Source organism: Crinia signifera, chromosome 2, assembly GCF_055691185.1.
Source record: "Crinia signifera chromosome 2, ASM5569118v1, whole genome shotgun sequence".
NCBI lineage: Eukaryota > Metazoa > Chordata > Amphibia > Anura > Myobatrachidae > Crinia > Crinia signifera.
This window is the reverse complement of record NC_139218.1, coordinates 134,861,150-134,882,715: the sequence shown is the minus strand read 5'-3', so window position 1 is coordinate 134,882,715 and position 21,566 is coordinate 134,861,150. Positions and strand designations below refer to the sequence as shown.

Sequence of the window (21,566 nt, the reverse complement as noted above, 5' to 3'; positions counted from 1 at the left end):
ATTTTTCCAAGGCACCCCTAGGCCCCCAAAAATATATATCAAATTAAGTAGATTGTGTTTATATGTGCTTCTTAGGTTCAGTTATGTGGTGAAGGGCAGGATTTGGTTCTGATTGTATACATTTTATGATTGCCAGCCATATTAAATTGTATTACACTATGATGGTGTTTTACTTTCTATTCCCTATCTGAGTGACTGCCCTTGGATACGAAGGATCTTTAAATCCAGTGGTGACAGGAGTTTGTCCCTCCATTAAACGTGAATGTCTACCCTCTAAGTAGACCATTATTCTTGGTACGGACCCCCTGAATATTTGCATGTGTGATTTCATACAAATGATATACAGTATTACACTATTTTGTATTCTTTCTATTTTCCTTTTGGGGAATACCGGTTTGGCAAGGAAAATACATTTTTATTTGAATCATAAGCGCCAGAGGAACACTTCCATATCTTGTTTTGGTATTGATAAATATTAGGACAGTTGATCAGTGATTCTGCCAAACCTCATCTTCATGCAACGGTCATTTCCTGCTTTGACTTTTGCAACCTTCTACTATGTAGTCTTCCTCTCTCCCCTTACATCTGTCATCAATGCTACAACTATCTTATCACTCTTACTCTTGCTTCTTTCCTTCCTACAGGTAAATCCACACTCCCTGTGGCTGCTGTTACATTGCCACCTCATTATTTATCTCCTCCCATAATCAAAGACTTCTTCTGTGGTGCTTCCCACCCCTTGAATGTACTCCTGGAATTCACACGCAACCCTCACATTACGGTCTTCCAAATAAATAGTTTAACACATTGAGAACTAACAGCCAGTTATACAATAAGATCACTAGTTTGTACGTTCTCACAAGCAGGGCCCTTCACTCCCTTGCTCTCTCCAAGCACTTTCCCGGTCTATAAAGTGCTACCAGCACTCACAGTCAATATCAATTATCCTTTCTGGACACCATTCCCAGGGCACTGGTTTCTCACTTTGTTGCCTATATTTCACTGGCTGCATTTTTCTTCATATTGTCTAATTTAACTTTTTATATATTTTTATTTTGTTTCACTGTAATAATTGTATGATCAACACTATGGACACTTGATGGCATAAATAAAAGATAGAACAACAATGTATATACACTTCATGCTACATACAAAATACAGTACGCCATTCATTCTGCATCCTCTAACACATTCAACTAACCCTGACAATTCTAAGGATTGACAGCACAAGCAATCATTTCATACTGCAAAAGCGAAGACATTTACATTATATCTGTGGTTACTAATTTTATTCTCTGTCCCATAAGCATCATCACCAATAGTTTTTCGTATCCATCTACACTGCTTCATGAAGACTTCATTCCAGCAGCTTCTTTTCAAGTCCCTAGATGGCAGCATCGCACAATCCATTCCAGATTCCTCGGAGTGTCTTACATCATTTTTTTTCTTCCAGGGATCCAATAGTTACATGCACAGGCTTTATTTTGCAGGGGAAATGTTTTACATTGCGTAATGCAGATACACAGTAGAATGCAGCAACAGCCCACACTTAGACCATCTACAGTGTGATACAAATGGACTTAAAAGGGAGTGTGTGTGTGTGTGTGTGTGTGTATATATATATATATATATATATATATATATATATATATATAGTAGTGTCACTGTTTCTTTAAAATCATGCACACAGAAAACTCATTGAGTCCATCAGTTATTTTATACAAAATAACAGTGCTTGTTTTACGAATTTGTGAAAGAAAAAGAATAATCCAAGTCTGGAAACCCACATTTAATAAGGCATGCTCTCTCTGGAAGGGGGAGGGGGGGGGGGGGGGGGGTTGTAGAGGGGGCAGATAAATGGTTACATGAGTGAATGATTTCGAGGACAGTAGTCTATAGTAAGGAAAATGAAGAATATATGGAATTCAGCATATGCAGCCACACCAATAACTGTGCATTTGATAAGCATTTCCAAAGATCGTGTTCCTTTTTTTCTTGTTAGTCTGTGAATAAATCCAACAAATTGTTCCAACTTTCTGTAGGCTTTTAAGAAAGTTTGTGCTCCGACAATTGCATTCAGGTGTAAATATTGTAACTCCATATTTGTGAAGTCTGGCCCAGGCCTGACTGGCATCAGACAGGTTCATTTGATGCAGTAAACAAGAGTGAAAGAGGTTCATTTGATGCAGTAAACAAGAGTGAAAGAAAAAAAGAGCTGCGGATTTTTTTTACCATCAACATTTCTAATTTCGCTCATGAGAATGTCAGCAATAGGAGCATTTATTAACAAAAACATCTCAGCCTGCGATTCTATTTCAATTCAATAACATTATGTAAGAGCTACACAAATGTTCTAGATCACTTTGAAAATAAAAGCATAAAAAAAAAATCTTCCAGAAGTTAAATGAAGAGAAGCAAGTTTCTGATTGGTGCTAAATGTCACAGCAAATTGGTTCTACTTCTACTGTATGTTACTAAAAAGGATGTCAATTCTTTAAGGCTTAGGTGTGTATTTACATGGTGCCATGTAATATCCATGGCCCCATATGTGTTACACTGTAACTATCTAGGGATTGATGTCATTAATTGCAAATAAAGAATAGCTCAAGTGACATGCATTCTGGAAACCAGGACCTTTATTTCTCTTCATCTGCATGATCAGTGAAGCCAGAGAGCAATGGGAATTTCCAAATAAAAGTGCCATGATTCTCATCCTGTCAGTAGGAAGCAGAGATCCGTGGAAGCGTAGCTGAACAGAGATGCAGAATATAAACCAATGATGCACATTACAGTATGACTGTATTGTACAAAAGGTAAAATTGCAGCTACTGTTGCTGGCAGATAGATGCTGGATAGCAAACATCAAACCTAAATGTAATTAAATGCCTTCCTGGTACTGTGACTATTATTTAAGTGTGAGGCTAGTTAAGAAAAAGACATTGCTCTGCCCCTTTGTATGTCTTGCTCTTGTGTGGCCGCAATAGGCTTCCAGTCAGTGGGCTTGGAATGTTGAAGGATTGTGGGGTTTTGTTGGCAATTCTGCAACCAATAGACAGCTGCTGTAAAACACTCCTAGTGCACAATATAAGTGTACAACACATTCATCTGCTCTTTGTTGTCCAACACTGCACTTGTTTGTAAGACTACCGTTCATATGGCTAAGCATTTCCGTGCCAAAAGACATTTACTGCACATGACATAACAGCATGTGTCAAATTGTCCCAGGCAATGAAGGATTTTAATTATCTATAAAAGAAAAAAAAAAAAGATATAAAGAAAAAATCTCCCCAAACTGTATTTCTTACAGTCTCTCCCATATCAAATAAAAAAACGAAACATTCAGGACTTCTGTTGTGTACGCAGCATTGGAACAAAATAGAAAAACCTATTTTACATAAAAAAAATGTAGCACATAAAAAGCGTACACTGCAGGATGACCTGCCATATATGAACATAATTTATATATCTATATATATATATTTATATGTATAAAAACACAATTCTGTTGACAGCTCTATGCATATTAAGCATGAAGCTGGCAGTGGTATGAGAAATCAAAAATACAATATTGGCTTTGTACAACTTGCACTAACTGCTGGTCATGAGACTAGCACTGCAACCATCTGTGATTGGTCGGTTCCCAATCCGCTGTGCACACGGCCCTGAAGCTGTCTAGTTCTCTAACCAAACAAAAGAACATTTGCATTACTATTTAGAAAGGCTTTATGATTATTTTCTAAAAGCATAAAAATAAAAACAAAAGAACAAAATGCAATGAACATTATAGTGTCTATAATTATTTTATATCTAATCCCGGCAACTCCAAGATGGCTTGCAATGCATTTCAATGCCTATATTTAAAGTTATCCCAGATCACTGTCCCAGTAGCAAATTTAAGGATTGTTAATTGCAATTAACAGAGAATGAAGGGCAAATGCATTAACACTAACAGTTCTGTGGGATGAACAGTACTACTGCTTCTAACCAATGTACACTGTCCAAAGATCGAGTTCTGTTTTCTTGCAATCCATTGCAGAACTCGGTCAGTAACTAGTTCAGTATGCAAGGTGACTTCTTATGTCATAGTGTACAATCGTTACTATGCCTTTATAGTCTTAAGTAGGCAAATGGTCACAAATCTCGTTTGAGCTATATGAATATCACGTTCAAAACTGAAGCCTTCTATGAGTATGTTTCAATATACTTTACACTGATTTATTAGGTTATGTGCTGTGTTTCTCTCCTACTTAATTACTGAAATCAGTGTCTAACTAAAATTGTATAGAAGATGGACAGACACGTCATGTTTTCAGAAGATGGACAGTATGCTCTGCTGCAGCGTCTGGTACCTGTATAATGCTGAATTACAACCATTGCTACAAGTTCAGGAAGCAGCAGCAATGTCCTAAAATAACCACAAATGCCACAAAGCATACTATCCATTTTCACTCAGTGCATGTACATTGCAGCCAAGACTAATTTTCAAAGTGAGTTTTAGGAAAAGTCATATAGAGCCTCGTCAAACATTGCCCTGCTCGATGTAGTGTCAGTGTAAAGATTAGGCAAAGCATGCATTGTCAACGTCCACCCTACACATTGTGTGCCCCATCAGAGGTTTCATTTACAGGCAGTAGAGTGGGGTCAGCAGCAGTGCTGAACTTCCCCACAAATTCATTAGCCCTCATTCTGGAACAGTGATTGTAAACGTACCAATGTATACAGCGTGTGTAATCGCATACATATGTATATACTAGTATTACACACACACACAAAAATTTTATATGGCAGTGTAGCCCTCCTTCCATTAAACACACCATGGACCCCCTCCACCTGGTGTTGGTCTCTTCCAGGTTAAAAGGATCAGTGTTTTAGGGGTACAAATACCAGCTAAGCTGGCAGAATGGCACAGTTTTTACTCCTTGGTACTGGGAGATATCCGGCAGTTGGGGTGCTGCACATGTTCCCAGCTTCACAGTCTTGGGGAGGGAAGCTGTGGGCTGGAGCAGTCCTACAGAGGTGGAAGACAGGTGCAATGGGTGCTGTGCCTGGTTGAAGCAGTAAGGGATGGCACACTTTGGTTGGAAATAGGAACCTTTGCCCAGCTCCCTTTTTATTGGCACCTTTGGGTAAAGGCAAAAGGATATAGGCTGGGATAAGAACAAGCAGGGTATATAGGGTGTAAGGATGCAACAGGACAGGGAAGCAGTGTCGTTAAACATGCAAACACACAAGACAAAGGGAAACAAACAGAGGGAATTAAACGGTAAAAGCGTAAACACACATGCGTTGTGTATATGATCATATTATCAAGCGCTTGTGTAGTTGTGAAATTTATTATATGACCAAATTTTGTATTAATGTAAAAAGGTAAGAAAACGAAAGTTTACATGGCGTACATTTAGCTCGCCAATGTGTGAATACCTGGATTATGTGTTTAAGACACTATATGTAGTTTACACATAAATTCAGTAAGTTTATGGCTCTATAATAGATGTAGTGTATAATTGCACAATGATCACAAATGAATGCTGCACACAGGAAGGACAGACCTAGTGCACAATTATAATTGCTCAGACCATGTTAATGGGGAGATGGATAAAGCTTTTAATGGAAAAAGGTTTTGTTATTATTGTATAGTACGTTTATAGCAATATTAGTGCAGCCGTTGAGCCTATGAATCTATGGCTATACAAAGACTGTGGCTCCATGGGTAAATATTCTGTGGTTTCATGGACACTGTACGTTTACCTGTTTATGGATAATTACTATAGGATGAAAGCTTGGTGTGTATGAATGAGGTGAAAATGGAGAGAGGGGGCATGTTGGGTAACGGACAGTGAAAGGACAGGACAGCAAGGGAAGGAGCAGTGACCTCATCCAGATGCCCAGCTGAGTTGGGCTTTGCTTTTGGTGTTAAATGGAGGTCTCCATGCTGTGAACAGGGCTCTCACATGGTGACACTATGATGTCCAATGGGCGAGGGTCAGCAGAGGAGTTGTTATTGTGGTTGTGCGTCTGTACAATGTGTCCCTTCAAAAGACCCCGAGATTCCTCGCCCTCGCTGTCGCTGTCTGTTAGCTGGGGGTCAGGCTTCGCCTCCCGTGGAGTGAACTCCGGATTGGTCATGAAGCTATGGATGGAACTGTGGGTCTGTGGCTTCAAAAGCCCCTCATAAAGGGAGCTGCGGAACGCATTGACCACTTTAATCTGTTCGTGAGGAAAAAAAAAAAAGTGTAAGGAAACATCAAGTAGAAAAATATAAAGAGGTTTCAGAGAGAAGAAACAAGGTATTGAAAGGGGAAATAAAGATTAAATGAGATAAAGAAGGGAATTAGCTTACTAAATATGACAATGTGCATAGAATGATTAAGTGTAAACTGTAAAGAAAATGCAAAAAAGGAAAAAGAAATAAAGAGCAAAGAAAACTCATGATATCAAAAAGTTTCATGAAATCGCTATGCCTCCAATTTCTAATATGATAATATCTCATTGGAGAATTGTAAGTGATACTGTATCATACAAAAGCAATTTTATAACACAAAATCAACAAAATATGTTAAAAACTATTAAATTAAATGGAAATAAAGAAACATCTGAAAAACTATAAAATCATAAAATATACAGTATACTCCCTTTTCCCATCCCTTAAGCATAATGTCTAGAATGGCTTCAGTGAACTAAAAAAAAAAAAACACAAAAAAACAAGGCATACCACAGTGATCTTTGGTGCAAACAGCTTGTCATGATCTTAGCATATCTATGTATATCTATATCACAGTCAAGCATCTATAAAGTTGCAGTCCCGCTCAGGAATCAAATAAATAAAAACAAAATGTAGTTATAGTGGTCACTGGATCCATTAGTGGCATAATTCAACAATTGGAAACTGAACATATTTAATCAACCTTTATTTAAAAAAGTGAAAAGTTTCACAAAAGGCTTATTAAAAAGGACTTAAATGAAATAAAAAAGTAACTTTTTCACAAAAAGCGTGGTGGTGAATCTACAGGGTCTCTCTAAATCACCATTACCACATAAGTATACTATGAGGGAAATTCAATTGACCCAATAAATCCAAAGGCAGCCCGGCGGCGGCACTTCTCAGGATTTTTTTTTTACAGGATATGCTGAGGTCCAGGCAAAAAAATTCCAGATAAGTGCCCTGTTTTTGCGGTCGCTGCCTCAAAAACAAATAGGACTGTGAACTTATATGTGTTCTTGCCTATAAACCAGGACTCTAACTGGATTGCCAGCAAAAAAAAGTATTGTTTTTACCGCAAACAATTGAGTTGTGATAAAGTTTTAACAGTTACTGAAATATATTATATATAAACAGAGCAACACTAAGGAAAATGGCCACAGATCTGTACACCTCTTCTAATTAGGTCTTTTGTAAGCCATGAGAAAAAGGTAAGTCTTTGTTAGTGGTCAGCGTTTGTTCTAAGAGGGTCTGCATCTTTAATACCCATACTATACACTGATTTGAGCCCTTCACAGCACATCAACAAAATCCAGAAAAAGAGATAGCATGCACACCCATGCATACGCTGCAGGCATCAGGAACCCCATGCAGACATTCAGCTAGAAGATCAAAAGCAGCTCAAAAAGTACAAAGGAATGAACATATTTAGCAAGTCATTTTAGCCCCTTCTATGAGATAATAAAATACACAAGTCCAGGACTCCTGTGAATGTGGATATCAAATTAATGCTGAAAGAGGTATTACATTTATTAGTAGCGGCACTATACATGGCATATTTATAATAGGTGCAATGTGCGCAATGCACGCGGGCCTGAGTCCCAGGGGACCACCACCGCACCCATTTTCTTAATACTTACCCTCTGGAGTCCCGTAATGAAGGCAGCAGCGCTATTGGAATTGCTACTGCGCCATTTTTACAGAGTTCTGCGCATGCACAAAAGAGTCGGAGTGCTCTAGTACTCTACTGTTCTGGGCAACGTGGCTGACAGAGAGGAAGGGGTCCGAAAGGAGGAGGCTGCACACGGGTCTCCTCCTCTCTTAAAGTGCCCCTGGATGTCTCCAAATGATTAATCTTTTAAGGTCTCATCTTGCAGTGCAATCTGATTTTTCCAAGGTGCAACATTATATCTTCAATCTGAATTCACTCCTAACTCCAAATGAGGACCAGTGTTTAAATACAATCTACTGCCTCATCTCTGCCCTTGTATCAGGCACAATGTAATTGAAGCATTAGGATTGCTAGGGCTACACTACAAGCAATAATTCATTCTGAGAATCTAATGACCTTTGTATAATTACAAATCAATATTTATATGGAAAGAACAGCATCAAAAGCCATCCAGGCCCAGAAAATGGGGAAAAGGAGAAAAATAAATAATGCAGAATAGGCTAAGTAATACTAATTCCAATACTGTTGGAAATCTCACACAGTACACTCAGGTAACACGCAGGTGTTCCTGGACTCAAAGAAATACGTTCCAACTGAACCGCTCATTGAGTCCATTTGGTTTAACTGTTTTGAGGCGATAGATCCAGGATGTTTCTAATCTGAGGAGTTTACCGTCCCTATCTCCACCACGGCACATCGCTGGTACGTGATCAATGAGGATGAACTTTAAATCAGCAACTGAGTGGTTGGCCTCTAAAAAAAAACTTGGAGATGTGGCTCAGTAGTGCGTCAGCGGGGATACCCTGACCCCGTCACACCAAAAGCGTGACTAGCCGGGATCTCAATGAGCGGATGGCTATGCACGGCGACATCTGTCACTGTAGGTGCAGTGATGATGCCTGCCTGCAGCACAGAGCTACGGGGGGGATAATAAATTGGGAAACAGTGCGAATCAATACTTATAAACAATAACAATGGAGGAATGAAGAAACTTTCGGTAGACAGACACTTCCTAGAAAAATCCCACAATGTTAAGGATCAAATGTACTATTCTGGACCATATACCACCACAGAGAAAAGACCAGGAGACAGAGAAAAAATGCTGTTCCAGAGAGAACTTGCCTGGATCTTCAGACGCAACAGCCAGGCCCCATTAAGTCTTAACGACATTAGTTTCTTTGACATTAGTCCTATTTTATCACTTTTTTGTTGACACTTCATTTTTTTTATTTTTTTCATTTTTCGTACCTCACCAGTATCATGGTACACTATCTTCTGATGACATGCCTCATGTTGCGACACTGCCGTGTAGGTCGCCTGCCCTTTGTGGAGTTTCATTCCATTCATCCACATACGCAGACACACTGTTACAACTTGTCGACACCATCACGTGTCGTCAGTGCCTTGCAAACATAACACTCGCGCTGAGCCTGGGGCTGTCTCCGTGATTGATAGCATTGCCAGTGTACCTCCGTTGTTATTGTTTTTAAGTATTGCTTCACACGGTTTGCCAATTTGTTATTCCCCCGTAGCGCTGTGCTGCAGGCAAGCATCATCACTGCACCTACAGTGACAGATGCCGCCGTGCACATCCAGCCACTCACGGAGTTCCTGGCCAGTCATGCCCCTGGTGTGACAGGGTCAGAGTATCCTTGCTGACATGCTACTGAGCTGCGCATCCAACCCCAGCTAATGTCATACAGCAGCCATCAGAGGTCAGATTGGACTCCTTAACATCTTTTTTGGTGCATATATATAGGCTCCTTTTGTATGTGCCTCACCCCTGATGACAACTGCTTGTTAGCAATTGAAACAGCTGTCGGGTAACACTGCTGTCCCTGTTCCGATCATGCTGATGCATTAAATTTACAGGGGGCCCAGCACTCACTACAACAAACTAACTCACCTTAATATTCAAATAATCAATTAGGTGACTGCCTCATCTTTAAAAACCATAAGGTAGCAGGCAGTTGAGCTTTAAACCAATAAAAAACACATGTTAATTTTAGCTATGATGTGTCAGCAGTTGCCAGGTTCTTGAGAGACCAATTGTTAGTGTAGTGTATTTATTTAATTGATTTGAATGTTAAGGTGAGTTAGTTTGTTGTAGTGAGTGCTGGGTCCCCTGCTGATCTATGTGGGCTGCCTGCTAAATATGTTTTGTAATTATTAATTATTTCACGCTTAGATCAGTCTAACTGGGTTCTACAGTGCAGTGTTGGAGCTAGACCCCAGGAAGTCTATGGCAGTGTGACATACTGTACTCTATTATATATCCCCAGGCAACCCCATCCATGGCTGGAGCAGTCTCTACCTGAGACGCTGGCGGCCAGCTGGCAGTCACTGCAGTCCGGGGTCTCCTTCTCCTCCTACCTCTTAGGTCTGACCTCCAGCACCCGCTGATCCTTCCTAAGTCTCACCCTCGGCCCCCTACAGCTTCCTCCCCCCCCTGCCTGCCCAGCTTCTCCTTCCTGAGTCAGAGTTCCCGAAAACGCAGGGTGTTCTCAGTCCCACGTACACCACCTCCCTGCACAGAGTGGCAGTCACTGCAGCTCGGCACATCTTTAGCTCGGCGCCTCCCTGCACTGGCTAACGCCGGCCCTGCCTAGGGGCATGCTTTCCAAGCCTATGAGTGGGTTGAGGGGATGCACCTTCTTTGAACTTTGGGGGTAGCCTGATTAAACTGGCATTTGCTGACTGTACATTGAACAAGGCTCTATTACACTGGTTCCCAACCTGTGTGCCTTGGCTCCCTGGGGTGCCGCGGTGCCAGTGTCCCTAGAGGCAGCTCCCTTTGTAATTAGCATCAGACGTGGGGTGAGCAACAGGAGCAGGACGGGGAGTGAGTGCAGGGCTGGTGTGAGGAGTGAGCGACGGGAGGGGGCAGGGCATGTGTGAGGGAGGAGTCCTCCCAGGGAGGAATGAACAGGTGGTCCTATATGTGAGTTTTGCATAGAAAGGGTGAAGCTGGCAAGGGGGGGGGGTCTCAGACGATGCTGTGTAGTTAGGAGTTATAGGGCTGGGGGGGGGGGGGGGGGGAGTGGTGCAGTGCCAGATTAAGGCGGGGCTCTGGGGTCAGTACCCCTAAGCCCCCCTTCAGCTACGGATCAAATCTCTGTCAGCAATCCGATCCGCAGCGCTGCTCCGCACCACTGTCAGCCGGCCGTCACAGCTAGGCAGTGACGGCTGGCTTCTGCCATACATTAACCTGCAGTCTGTAGTGCCTGGCACGCAGGTTGCAGAGAAGGAGACAGAACCCAGTCGCCTATCCCGGCCATGGGTCTGGCATCCCACCTGGTCATCGACCTGCCGCCCACTCTGGCCATCATCTTGTCGCCCACCGGACCATAGATTGCCACCGACGTGTGTGTGTGTGTGTGTGTGTGTGTGTGTGTGTATATATATATATATAAAAAAAAACTGCTTAGAATCCTGCTAGTATAATGGGGCCTACACACGGGGTGATTTCAGGCCATTTTCTAAGCCCCTACATCGCTCCGTGTGTAGGGGCCATGGCAATAGTGACGCGCTGATCTGTGCGTCTATGGCCTGGCGATTAATATCCAGCATGCTGGATAAATCTAGTAATATCGCCGGGCAGGGCCACTGGTGGCCCTGACAGATGGCTCATCACACAGCGCGGACACATCGATGTGATCAGCAATCGCTTGCATCAGCAATCTAGCATCGCCCAGAACGCTCAGCAAATCTCGCTAGGTCCCTTTACTCTGTTCTAATAAGATTGTGACTCAATCTGCAAAGTAATGACATCAGCACTATTCGCAAAAGAAAAAGTATACAGCTAGAGACCCTCCCTTCCTCTAGTCCAGCTGTGCATGAAAAAAAGCAGTCCACCACCTGCGGGGAGAAAGGCATCACAGCAGAGCAAGAGAACAAAAACATAAAGAAAGAAAAAGCAAAAAAAAAAAGAAAAGGAAAGAACAATCCCCATCACATCAATCCAAGTATTAGATTATTAGGTTATTTGAATAGTGACAGTGTTAGACAAATCGAGCAGTGACCAGCAGCCGAAGTGCACAGCATGCATTGTAATAGTGTTGAACTCACTGCCCACAGAAGCAGCAGCAGCAGAAGTGGCTGGGGGAGAGGTAGCAGAGGACAGAGCTACATGTGTTGGGCTAGAGACATGTTTAGCATCGATGTGCTGGCTAATGGTGGAAGGCTGGCGCCTCAGGGCCCCTTGTAAAGAGGTACCGCCCGTCTGGAATGTATAAACTACGTCCATCTGTAAGGAATCAGAGGGAGACACACAAAAGTCAGAGGAGGAAGCAGAGAGAGAGAGAGAGAGCGCAAGAGAGAGAGAGAGAGAGAGAGAGAGAGAGAGAAAGAGAAAGAAATAGAAAGGGAGACAAACAAAAATGAATGAGATGAATAGAGAAATAAGTTAGAAAAGAAAAGAAAAGTAAGAGATCAAAAGGAAGGGGGTAGAGAAACAGGGAAAGATGAGAGAATGAGAGTGATGGAGGACTGAACTAGGGAGGGGCTGCAGAAAATAAAACCACAGCGTGATATGCCAAATTGCTGCAAATGTTAATCAAGTATAAATAAGAAGAAGAGGGTGTGGAATAATAGGTTGACCGCTATTGGTTGACAGGCAAAGGGTAGACACAAGCAAAAGGTTGACAAATTCTTCACAGCATTTGGTGTCTATGTTGGCATATGCCGACATGGATCCCCAATTTGTGCAATGCTTTGCTTGCCATGCTTCAGGCTCGCTGCCTCGCTATGCCCAGCACACTATTATATTCTCCCTCTATGCTGACATGGATGGAGAAGAACAAGTCTGTTTGAAAAATAAAAGTCATGAAAAACACGTGTCGATCTTTTCAGGTGTCACCTATAAGCATGTCGACCTTTTGCCAATGTCGACATGTTGCATGTGTCTACCTATTGCCTGTCGACATATCAACTGGATAGCCAAGGAGCTACAGATTTTCATTGTTGCAAGTAATTGGCAACAGCAAATGTTTGCTTTTCTTTGTTACACTGCATTGATAGCGTAAAATATGATCTGTTGCTATGGGTTACAATCAACTAGTTACTGGTCATAGATTTTGCATCTAGTTGTTAAATCATTAACCCTCAGCTATGAGAAGAAAGGGAGACAAAAGAAATAAAATGGGTCATAGAGGATTAAGAAAAAATGAGAGAGAGGGGGGGGGGGGGGGGGAGAGGAAGAGAAGGAATAGCAGGAGAGAAGAAAGTAATTTTAGAGAATAATTATTTTTCATTAACAAACAGTAGAAATAGAAAAGGGAAAATTTGTTATTTGACATGTGAAATGTGATTCCCAAGACAAAAGCAGATTCAAGAGCCAGAAAGGGTTCCAAGTTGACCGACACTAAGCTCCTTAGTGACCTTATCTCTACTCAACAGCAGACCCAGTCTGCCAAGATGATTAAAAAAATCCACGACTTTAAATGACATTGTTTTCCAGAAACTTGATTCTAATTTGTTGCTCAGTCTACAATTTGATTCCAAAGCATACAGCTGGAAAGCTCCGGAACAAAATCCAGAGTTTAATCATACATTACGAGGCTGATTCAATTAACCATTAAGTTACAGCAGAAGCCACGCACAATGGGTTTCAAAAAGATTTTTATGGCATTAATCTTTCGTCATTTGTGCTTGCCCCTCCACAAATATGGACAATGTTTTTGTTTTTTTACAATAATTGTTGTTTTTCCTGTGCAGAAACATTGCATGAGGCTACTACATGGCATTGCAGTGAATTTGATCAGCCCTGTAATGTACATAAAAGATTACTGCATGCATGACTGTTTATTATTCCAGATATTTAAATGTATCTTTCTAATATCCTTTATCTCTGGAATTATGTATTCGGTACTTATGAGTTATCTGGGCGCCCGATTTTTTGATTGTATGCCTTAAGTTAAGGCATACAATCAGATGCGATGCGATACGATATCGCATCGCATCGCATGCGACCATCGGATGCAATGACCCGATTTTTCCATAGGAATCAATGTTAAAATGGACTGAGTCCATTTTAACATGGAATTCAATGGGAAAAAGGGGTCCTTTTCATACCCCTACTATCCAAGTGGGCATGGAGTTGGATATAAACCTGTGGCGAGCGTAGCGAGCCACCGAGCCCGAAGCGTGGCGAGCGAACGGTATTCTGTGTCCCCTCGCGGGGCTCGCTACGCTCGCCACGCTTCGGGCTCGGTGGCTCGCTACGCTCGCCACAGGTTTATATCCAACTCCATGCCCACTTGGATAGTAGGGGTATGAAAAGGACCCCTTTTTCCCATTGAATTCCATGTTAAAATGGACTCAGTCCATTTTAACATTGATTCCTATGGAAAAATCGGGTCATCGCATCGCATCGCATCCGATGGTCGCATGCGATGCGATGTGCCCGATCCGACCCGATTTAGAAATCGGGCGCCCAGATAACTCACAAGTACCATGTATTCAACTTAATAGTGTATAAAATGGTGGCACTTATTTTGGAAGGTTATTTTCGGTATGTTCTACTGGGCTGCTTTGTGTATGATGTAACTACTCCAGCTTGACAGAATTTACATGAGATAAGTTAACTATACTGCAGTGTTAATAGTAGTTTGAATTCTATATGCATACTGGTAGCACATAAAAAAAAAAAAAAAAAACATTTGCCGAGTTTTACCTTTTCACAAATTACCTTTTTTGGCTGGAATTTACACCTATAAATTATTTTACCTCATATACATTCAGGGCTATTTTTGTGGAGGCTCCAGCAGGAACTGTGGCCCTTATTCTAGTTCACTCTTTCTGATAAAATATTTCTTAGATGGACAAAACCATGTGCACTGCAGGTGAGGCAGGTGTAAAACCCCACCCAAATCTAATTATCTCTGCACAAGTAACACCTGCCTCACCTGCAGTGCACATGGTTTTGTCCATCTAAGAAATATTTTGTCAGAAAGAGTGAACTAGAATAAGGGCCACAGTTCCTGCTGGAGCCTGCACAAAAATAGCCCTGTATACATTCATATGGTTATTAGCATTAGTAAACATATTTTTGTCTACTTGGTCTTTATTAGACAATGTCAATATTTTGAAGATCCTTGTATTTAGAGATTATTTGCCTAAATTTCTGCATTGATCATTTGGAAGATTTTTTGTGGCACATCGGGAAATCAGTCATGCCATGGACGAACTAAGGAATAATGCAATTAAGAAACATTTCAACAATCCTTTGCAATGTGTAAATAACTATATAAAGCCCTCTGGGTAAGAAAGTAAGTTAGCAAATGAGAAAAAAAAACCACAAAAATATCATTCATACATTTTTTTAAAGTATACAGTGCAATTGGTGGTTATTGAAGGATAGGGATATTGGAGATACTGCAAATGTTCAGTACGGTCTCCTCTGACAGTAAATGAAAGTATGATCGATACAGTGTGGGAAAAATATAGTGATCTTTTGAAAGCTTAATTATAACTTTTTCATAGAGATCAGTTACAAAAAATTACCGTTCAGCAATACATTAGCCATTGCATTTTATAAAAGAATCATTTAAAAAGGGGCATGGGTAATACACTGACTGAATATGGATTTATTTTTAGTGTAACCCTGTAACCATGACATCCTGATATTCTAATTGTAATCTGTACCACCGTCTGGGAGAGACTTAGGGCTATTTTCGAAGGGGTAAATAGCGGCAGACGCCTATTCAATGCAGTCTTTCCAGACAGCATTGACAAGGCATCTCGGTGGAATGGGCCAGACTTTAAAAGCAATCGGGCCTGTTTCTCGCTGACACGCCCCCTTTTCGTTGTTCGGCAGGCGGGACATTGAATCCCGCCTGCCGAATATCAGTCGAGACCCAGGATTGAATACCCCCCTTATAATCTGCAGCTTACATATAGAAAAACTGCAAGAGAAAATATTTCCAGTTAATAAAAAAAAAACCTCAAGCAACAAAACAGACTCCATTTACATTGCATAAGGCAAACTGTTATATGTGTCTTAAAATAACCTGTTTGGGTTTATCAGCTAGAATTTTAGAATATAGATTGCTGCCTAGACATACAATGTGTATGCCAGATCTATCAGTTAAAGCTTGTTTATTTTTAACATGGCTGAAACAATTACAGTAATAAAGGCTAAAAAGTTCCAAAACCTTCAGACTGTAACCTAGTTTACATCCTATATTTGTTTTAAAGTCAGCAGGTGCTTGGCAAGTGATTACTTTTGTGCCTGTTATCATTGCTTTGTCTACAGAGGATTTCAACATAGACAAATCTTTAACGGTGTCCCCTGGGTGTCTATAAAGTACCTGAGTTTGTATCCGGTTCAAGCCTCTGAACCACAGGATCTGGCCTCTCCTGAGCTCCATTTCTGCATGGTCAATTTCATCTGTACCCTCTTGTTGTTCCTCGTGTGTAATATCTTCTTTCATTGGCCCATGGCCTGCCTCCTTCAAGAATTTGAGTCGGCTTGTGGGAACTGTGCAGATTAACTGTATAGACAGGGAAAGAATACAGGGGGAGTATTACAGGAGAATATCAGTGTGAGGCAGCCATCAGTGAGCACACAGGGATAACAACATAAGAAAAAGTTGCATATTGTTGATTGCAAATAATATGGAAGCTATATATAAAATATGTGTTGTAAACTAACCTGGCCCCACAACAGCTCACCAACTCCGATAAATATGCACCAGAACCATTGGGACAGGGTTAGGCCAGAACAACTGAATGGTTTCCCTCCAAATTCAACAATCACAATCTGCAAGTACGGAAGGAGATATATATTAGAATAAGACAATGTACCAAAAAGCAGTAGAGGTTATGCAATCATTTGTTTTCAAAGGGGAATTATTTTGACTTTCACAGGGACTCTCTTTAAACGGTTTCCCTTGAGAGCATGGAATGAGCAAAGGTGATGGAATCATATAATCCATAAGAGCTAGGCTACAAATGTGACCATCAATGCAGTCATGGGTTCAATTCCATGAAATTACTTCTATCCATGGGAAATGTGCCTTTCTTGTAAACAGGTCATCACCCATCCTGAAACAGTAAAATCACTATTATTTACACAGATCCAATGGGAAAATAGGGATTTATTGTTCCATAAAACCTTCCGTTGTTCAGATACATGTGCCAGAAGTCTGCACCATTTTGCTGTTGATTGCGGCGAATATATTTTTTTTACCATTCATAGATATGGATTCATTTATGGGTGTTGAAAGGAAAAAAAAAAACACAATACATTTTGTAAAATTTCAACTCTCCTGCTTACCCACTTTCAGAAAATTAATTCACAAAATGTACACCTTCATTTATTTAGCAACTTCTGGCCTTGACACCATGTAATTGTAATTTAACATAGTAACATAGTAACATATACCCCTTTCACACAGAAAATGAAATACCCGGGTGAAGCAGTTCCACCCGGGAATTTCATTAAATACACGGGTCCTTTTTCTGTGTGAAAGGGCACACCCGTGTCGTAAATCCCGTGTCTCCGACCTGGAAATTGACCAGGGTCGAGGACACGGGATTTATGACCCGTGTTGACCCTTTCACACAGAAGAAATACCCGTGTTATTCAGCAAATTACCGGGTAGAAATTTTTAACCCGGTAATTTGTTCTTCTGTGTGAAGGGGGGTCAGGCTGCTCCCGGCAAATTGACACGGCATTTGAAATGCCGTGTATTTGCCGGGATTTTCAGACTTTTCTGTCTGAAAGGGGTAATAGTAACATAGTAATTCAGGTTGAAAAAGACATTAGTCCATTGAGTTCAACCTATTTGTCTTGGAACTACTGACTTGAGTAAGTCATATCTATAGGATTCCCTTAGTGGCCAAAAATGTATCCAGTTTTTTACTGCTCTAATGGTGAAGAATCCTCTTCTTAATTCAGTATGGAATTTATTTTCCTCGAGCCTCAGTACATACACGCGTGTCCTAAGCATAGGCCTGTTAGTGAACAACTTATCTCCCAGTTCCATGTGATTCCCAGTCCTGTATTTGAACATACTAATCATATCACCTCTCAACCTCTGTTTCTCCAGTGAAAACATATTCAGCCTGGTTAACCTATGTTTGTATTCTAGTGATTCAGGACCTTTTACTATTTAGTCGCCCTTCTCTGTACCTGTTCCAATTAATTTATGTTGTTTTTAAGGTGTGGTGCCCAGAACTGAACACAATTTATTGGAAGATGGGTATATATTGTGTAAATTCAAGTAAACGCATATTTTTATGCGTTTTATGCCATTTTTTGGGAAAAAAGAAACCGCAAAAGAAACCCCAACACAATCATTTATTTCTGTTCTCACTTTTACAGCAACAAAAAAATGGCTCAACCTCATGAACATGTGCAATGTGTGAGGTTCTGAATCAGGCCCTTAGGTGTAAATTTAAACTCCTATGGAGCATGCCCTAGAAAGTGTGTATGCACACAGGCGCTGCTGAGACCGAAACTCATGGACACACAAAAGATGTGTGTTCCTGTGATCAACAGATGCTCAAAGTGTATTTCAAACATTCTAGTCTACACCAGGAAAACACTCATGTGGATGGAGGCCGCTAAAAGCACCTTTTAATCAGCCCAATTGTGTAGGAAAAACTGGTAGTCCTGACTTAAATGCATGAGGGTAGTAATCGCTGCAACATTGCTTTTCCACTGTGGCCAATTAGTGATTGGGTATCAAGAAATAATTTGCACCAATGAATCTTCTCCTGTTATATACCTCCGAACACGCAGATACTCAGATGCATAGGAGAAAAGTTCTAGTGGTTGCTGCACCAAATTAGCAAGACAGGGAGTCTGGCTTGTTCTTCTGACTGCATTATTGGTTAGCTGTAATCAGTTTGTACTAACCATGGATTCTTCTGAGGACAAGTCAGTTGGATGTTGAAAGACAGAGAATAAAAAGGAACATTTGAACTGTAACCTATAGCAACCCATCAGATTCCAGCTTAATTTCTAGATGGTAAGAATACATAATAAATGATGTCTAGAATCAAATGGGTTGCTATGAAGAACACCTCTGCTCTCCTTATCAGAAGAGCGGATGAATACTTGCTTAAGTGAATACGTATGCACATAATTCTGAGACTTTGATACCTGTGCTGCAAAGGTCCCCAAAACCACTGCACAAAAGATGGGGTTTCGGAAGATGCTATCAAAGACGTTGCGTTCTCCATGGATCTTTCGGGCATTGATCTCATTAAACAGCTGCATCATCACAAAGGTGTTGAAAACAATAGTATAATGTTCTGAAGGAGGGGAGTGCAGTGGGGCGTTTCTCCCACTGTCAATGTCGAAAAAGTGCTCTCCTGTGAATGGAAAAAAAGGAACGTGTTTTTATGGTAGAATAAAGGTGAAGAATATTTGGAAGAAAAATGGTTTTATCCGTTATAACCATTCAAACTGTTATAGAATGAAAAAAAAAACCTGATAAAACAATAATAGCAAAAAAAGGGATGCCAACATGTGCATTAGTGAGCAGCTGCAGAACAATTTGGTTTCACACAGTAAATGATCAGTAACAGTAACTCATACACACAGCCATTATAAGGCTATGGTGAACGCTTTCATGACTAGGGTTTATTTTGTGCTTCAGTGAGGCTAGAAAGCTGGCGAATCAATACAGCTGAGCACTGGTTTAGCCGTTGCTCCGTGTGACGGGTCAGCAGAGAAATTTGCATGAAAGAGACACTATAAACCAGGGCTGGGCAACACCGGCCCTCCAGATGTTAATGAACTACACATCCCAGGATGCTTAGCATTAGTTTTGCTATGTGGCCATGCTGAAACTGATGCAAGTCATGCTGGGATGTGTAGTTCATCAACATCTGGAGGGCCGGTGTTGCCCAGCCCTGCTATAAACAATCACTGTACGTATGGCATACTAAAAGAATGGATGTCTGATGTACGTTACATTTTGTGATGGACACATGCATGTTTCTATGTGTTTTACCAATAGCAGACTTTCTCTTAGTAAGTCTGGGTAAGAATAACACTACTTGGAACCTTAGCTGAAAAAATTAAGTTACAGTTATTTCTTAATCTTAATCTGGAATAACAGTGGCTTGTTTGGTACATTAATTACCAGCCAGAACCACCCTACGAGGGTATAGTCAACACAATTCACAAAAAGGAATAAGCAAGTGCAGATAACACCTCCTTTTTCGTGCATCTCGGGCATCTTTAATAATCTGAGTGTCAGAGGATATTGATTAAACAGATTTTGGCACTGATTCTGGTTCAGTCACAATACCAAATTCTCTCTTTAATTAATTCATTTATTAACAGTTTCTTATATAGCGCATACATATTCCACAGCGCTTTACAGAGAATATTTGAACATACACATCAGTCCCTGCCCCAGTGGAGCTTACAATCTATATTAACCTAACAATATATTTTTGGAATGTGGGAGGAAACCGGAGTACCCGGAGGAACCTCACACAAGCACAGGGAGAATATACAAACTCCGTACAGTTAGGGCCATGGTTGGAATTGAAACCATGATCTCAGCGCTGTGAGGCATTCCACTCTACATAAGCGAGTGGAGTGAAATTCAGCTGAAATGTCATTTAAAAATAATTAGAACACTGGGAGAAGTATATAGAACAGGGGTTCCCAATCTTTTTTTAATCACGGCACCCTAGAGTATAAGATTTTTTTTCGCGGCACCCCTAGGCCAAATTTATTTTAATTAGATTGGATTTATATGCGATTCTTAGGGTTAGTTATGTGGAAAAGGGCAGGAATTGCTTCTGTTTGTACACATTTTATGATTGGCAGCCACCAGCACTGGTTTTGCTTATAAATAATTTACCATTAATAATTTTAGTTGGTCCTGGACTACCAACCCAGGGCACCCCTGCATGTGTCCCGAGGCACCCCAGGGAGACACGACGCACAGTTTGGGAACCACTGATATAGAAGTTGCCCCATAGGAACCAGATACTAGCTAAAAATCTGCAAAATAATAGGTAAAATATGATTGCTAGGGGCACCATCTCTACCTGCACTTTAGTAAATATACAGGTATCATAATTTTGGACCTAAATGAAAAAAGTCAGATAATTAATTTTGATTGCAGGTAGGTCTGTGGATTAATTTGTGTGTTTCTATTATTCTGACAACATAACGGCATATGCGAATTGTAAAGTACTCCCATGGCCGGGAGCATCACATGGCTGGGACCTGTGAGCTAGAAAACAACTCCTATCATTTCTCATACTGAAAGGCTTTACTATTCATACAAACACATGACGTTTGTAAAGAACAAGGCAAAGACTAATACTAGGATACAGTTGTAATGGATTAGTGTCTGCAAACAAACTGCATTTCGGACCTGCAAAGAGCAGAGTGAAGATGATGGTCAGTTGATACACAGCATGTCCCAGTATGTTCTTCATCATTGTGCGGGAGATGAGTGGCTTGTTACGTCCATATGGTCTGCGCAGGAGCAGGGAGTCAGTGGGTGGCTCTGTGGCCAGTGCAAGAGATGCAAAGGTGTCCATAATCAAATTGACCCACAACATCTGTACAGCTTTTAATGGAGAGTCCTGTAATATAAAAAGGGTTCAATATGAATTAAGAGGATAATAAATAATTGGGAATCTTTGTGCTAATCAGCATGAAACCAGGCTGACATGATTAAAATATTTATTAATTGTTGAGACTGGCCCAAAATG

General features: G+C 40.9%; 1 protein-coding gene across 5 annotated transcripts in view; it reads right to left on the bottom strand.

The window, feature by feature from the left end:
• Positions 1–1,129: 1,129 nt before the first annotated feature.
• Positions 1,130–21,566, bottom strand: part of ATP2B4 (ATPase plasma membrane Ca2+ transporting 4) — a 150,487-nt gene continuing 130,050 nt past the window's right edge. For 2 of the 5 annotated variants that reach the window (XM_083172856.1, XM_083172857.1), the window contains 6 exons: positions 21,224–21,437; positions 18,982–19,193; positions 16,525–16,632; positions 16,181–16,363; positions 11,940–12,117; positions 6,069–6,207 (listed from right to left, as the gene is read on the bottom strand). In XM_083172856.1, the coding sequence (XP_083028982.1) occupies positions 6,203–6,207; positions 11,940–12,117; positions 16,181–16,363; positions 16,525–16,632; positions 18,982–19,193; positions 21,224–21,437 (900 nt within the window). In that variant the 3' untranslated portion in view covers positions 6,069–6,202. Of the gene's footprint in view, positions 6,208–11,939; positions 12,118–16,180; positions 16,364–16,524; positions 16,633–18,981; positions 19,194–21,223; positions 21,438–21,566 lie in introns of all 5 variants that reach the window. The other 3 variants (XM_083172854.1, XM_083172855.1, XM_083172858.1) reach the window with 2 other exon arrangements.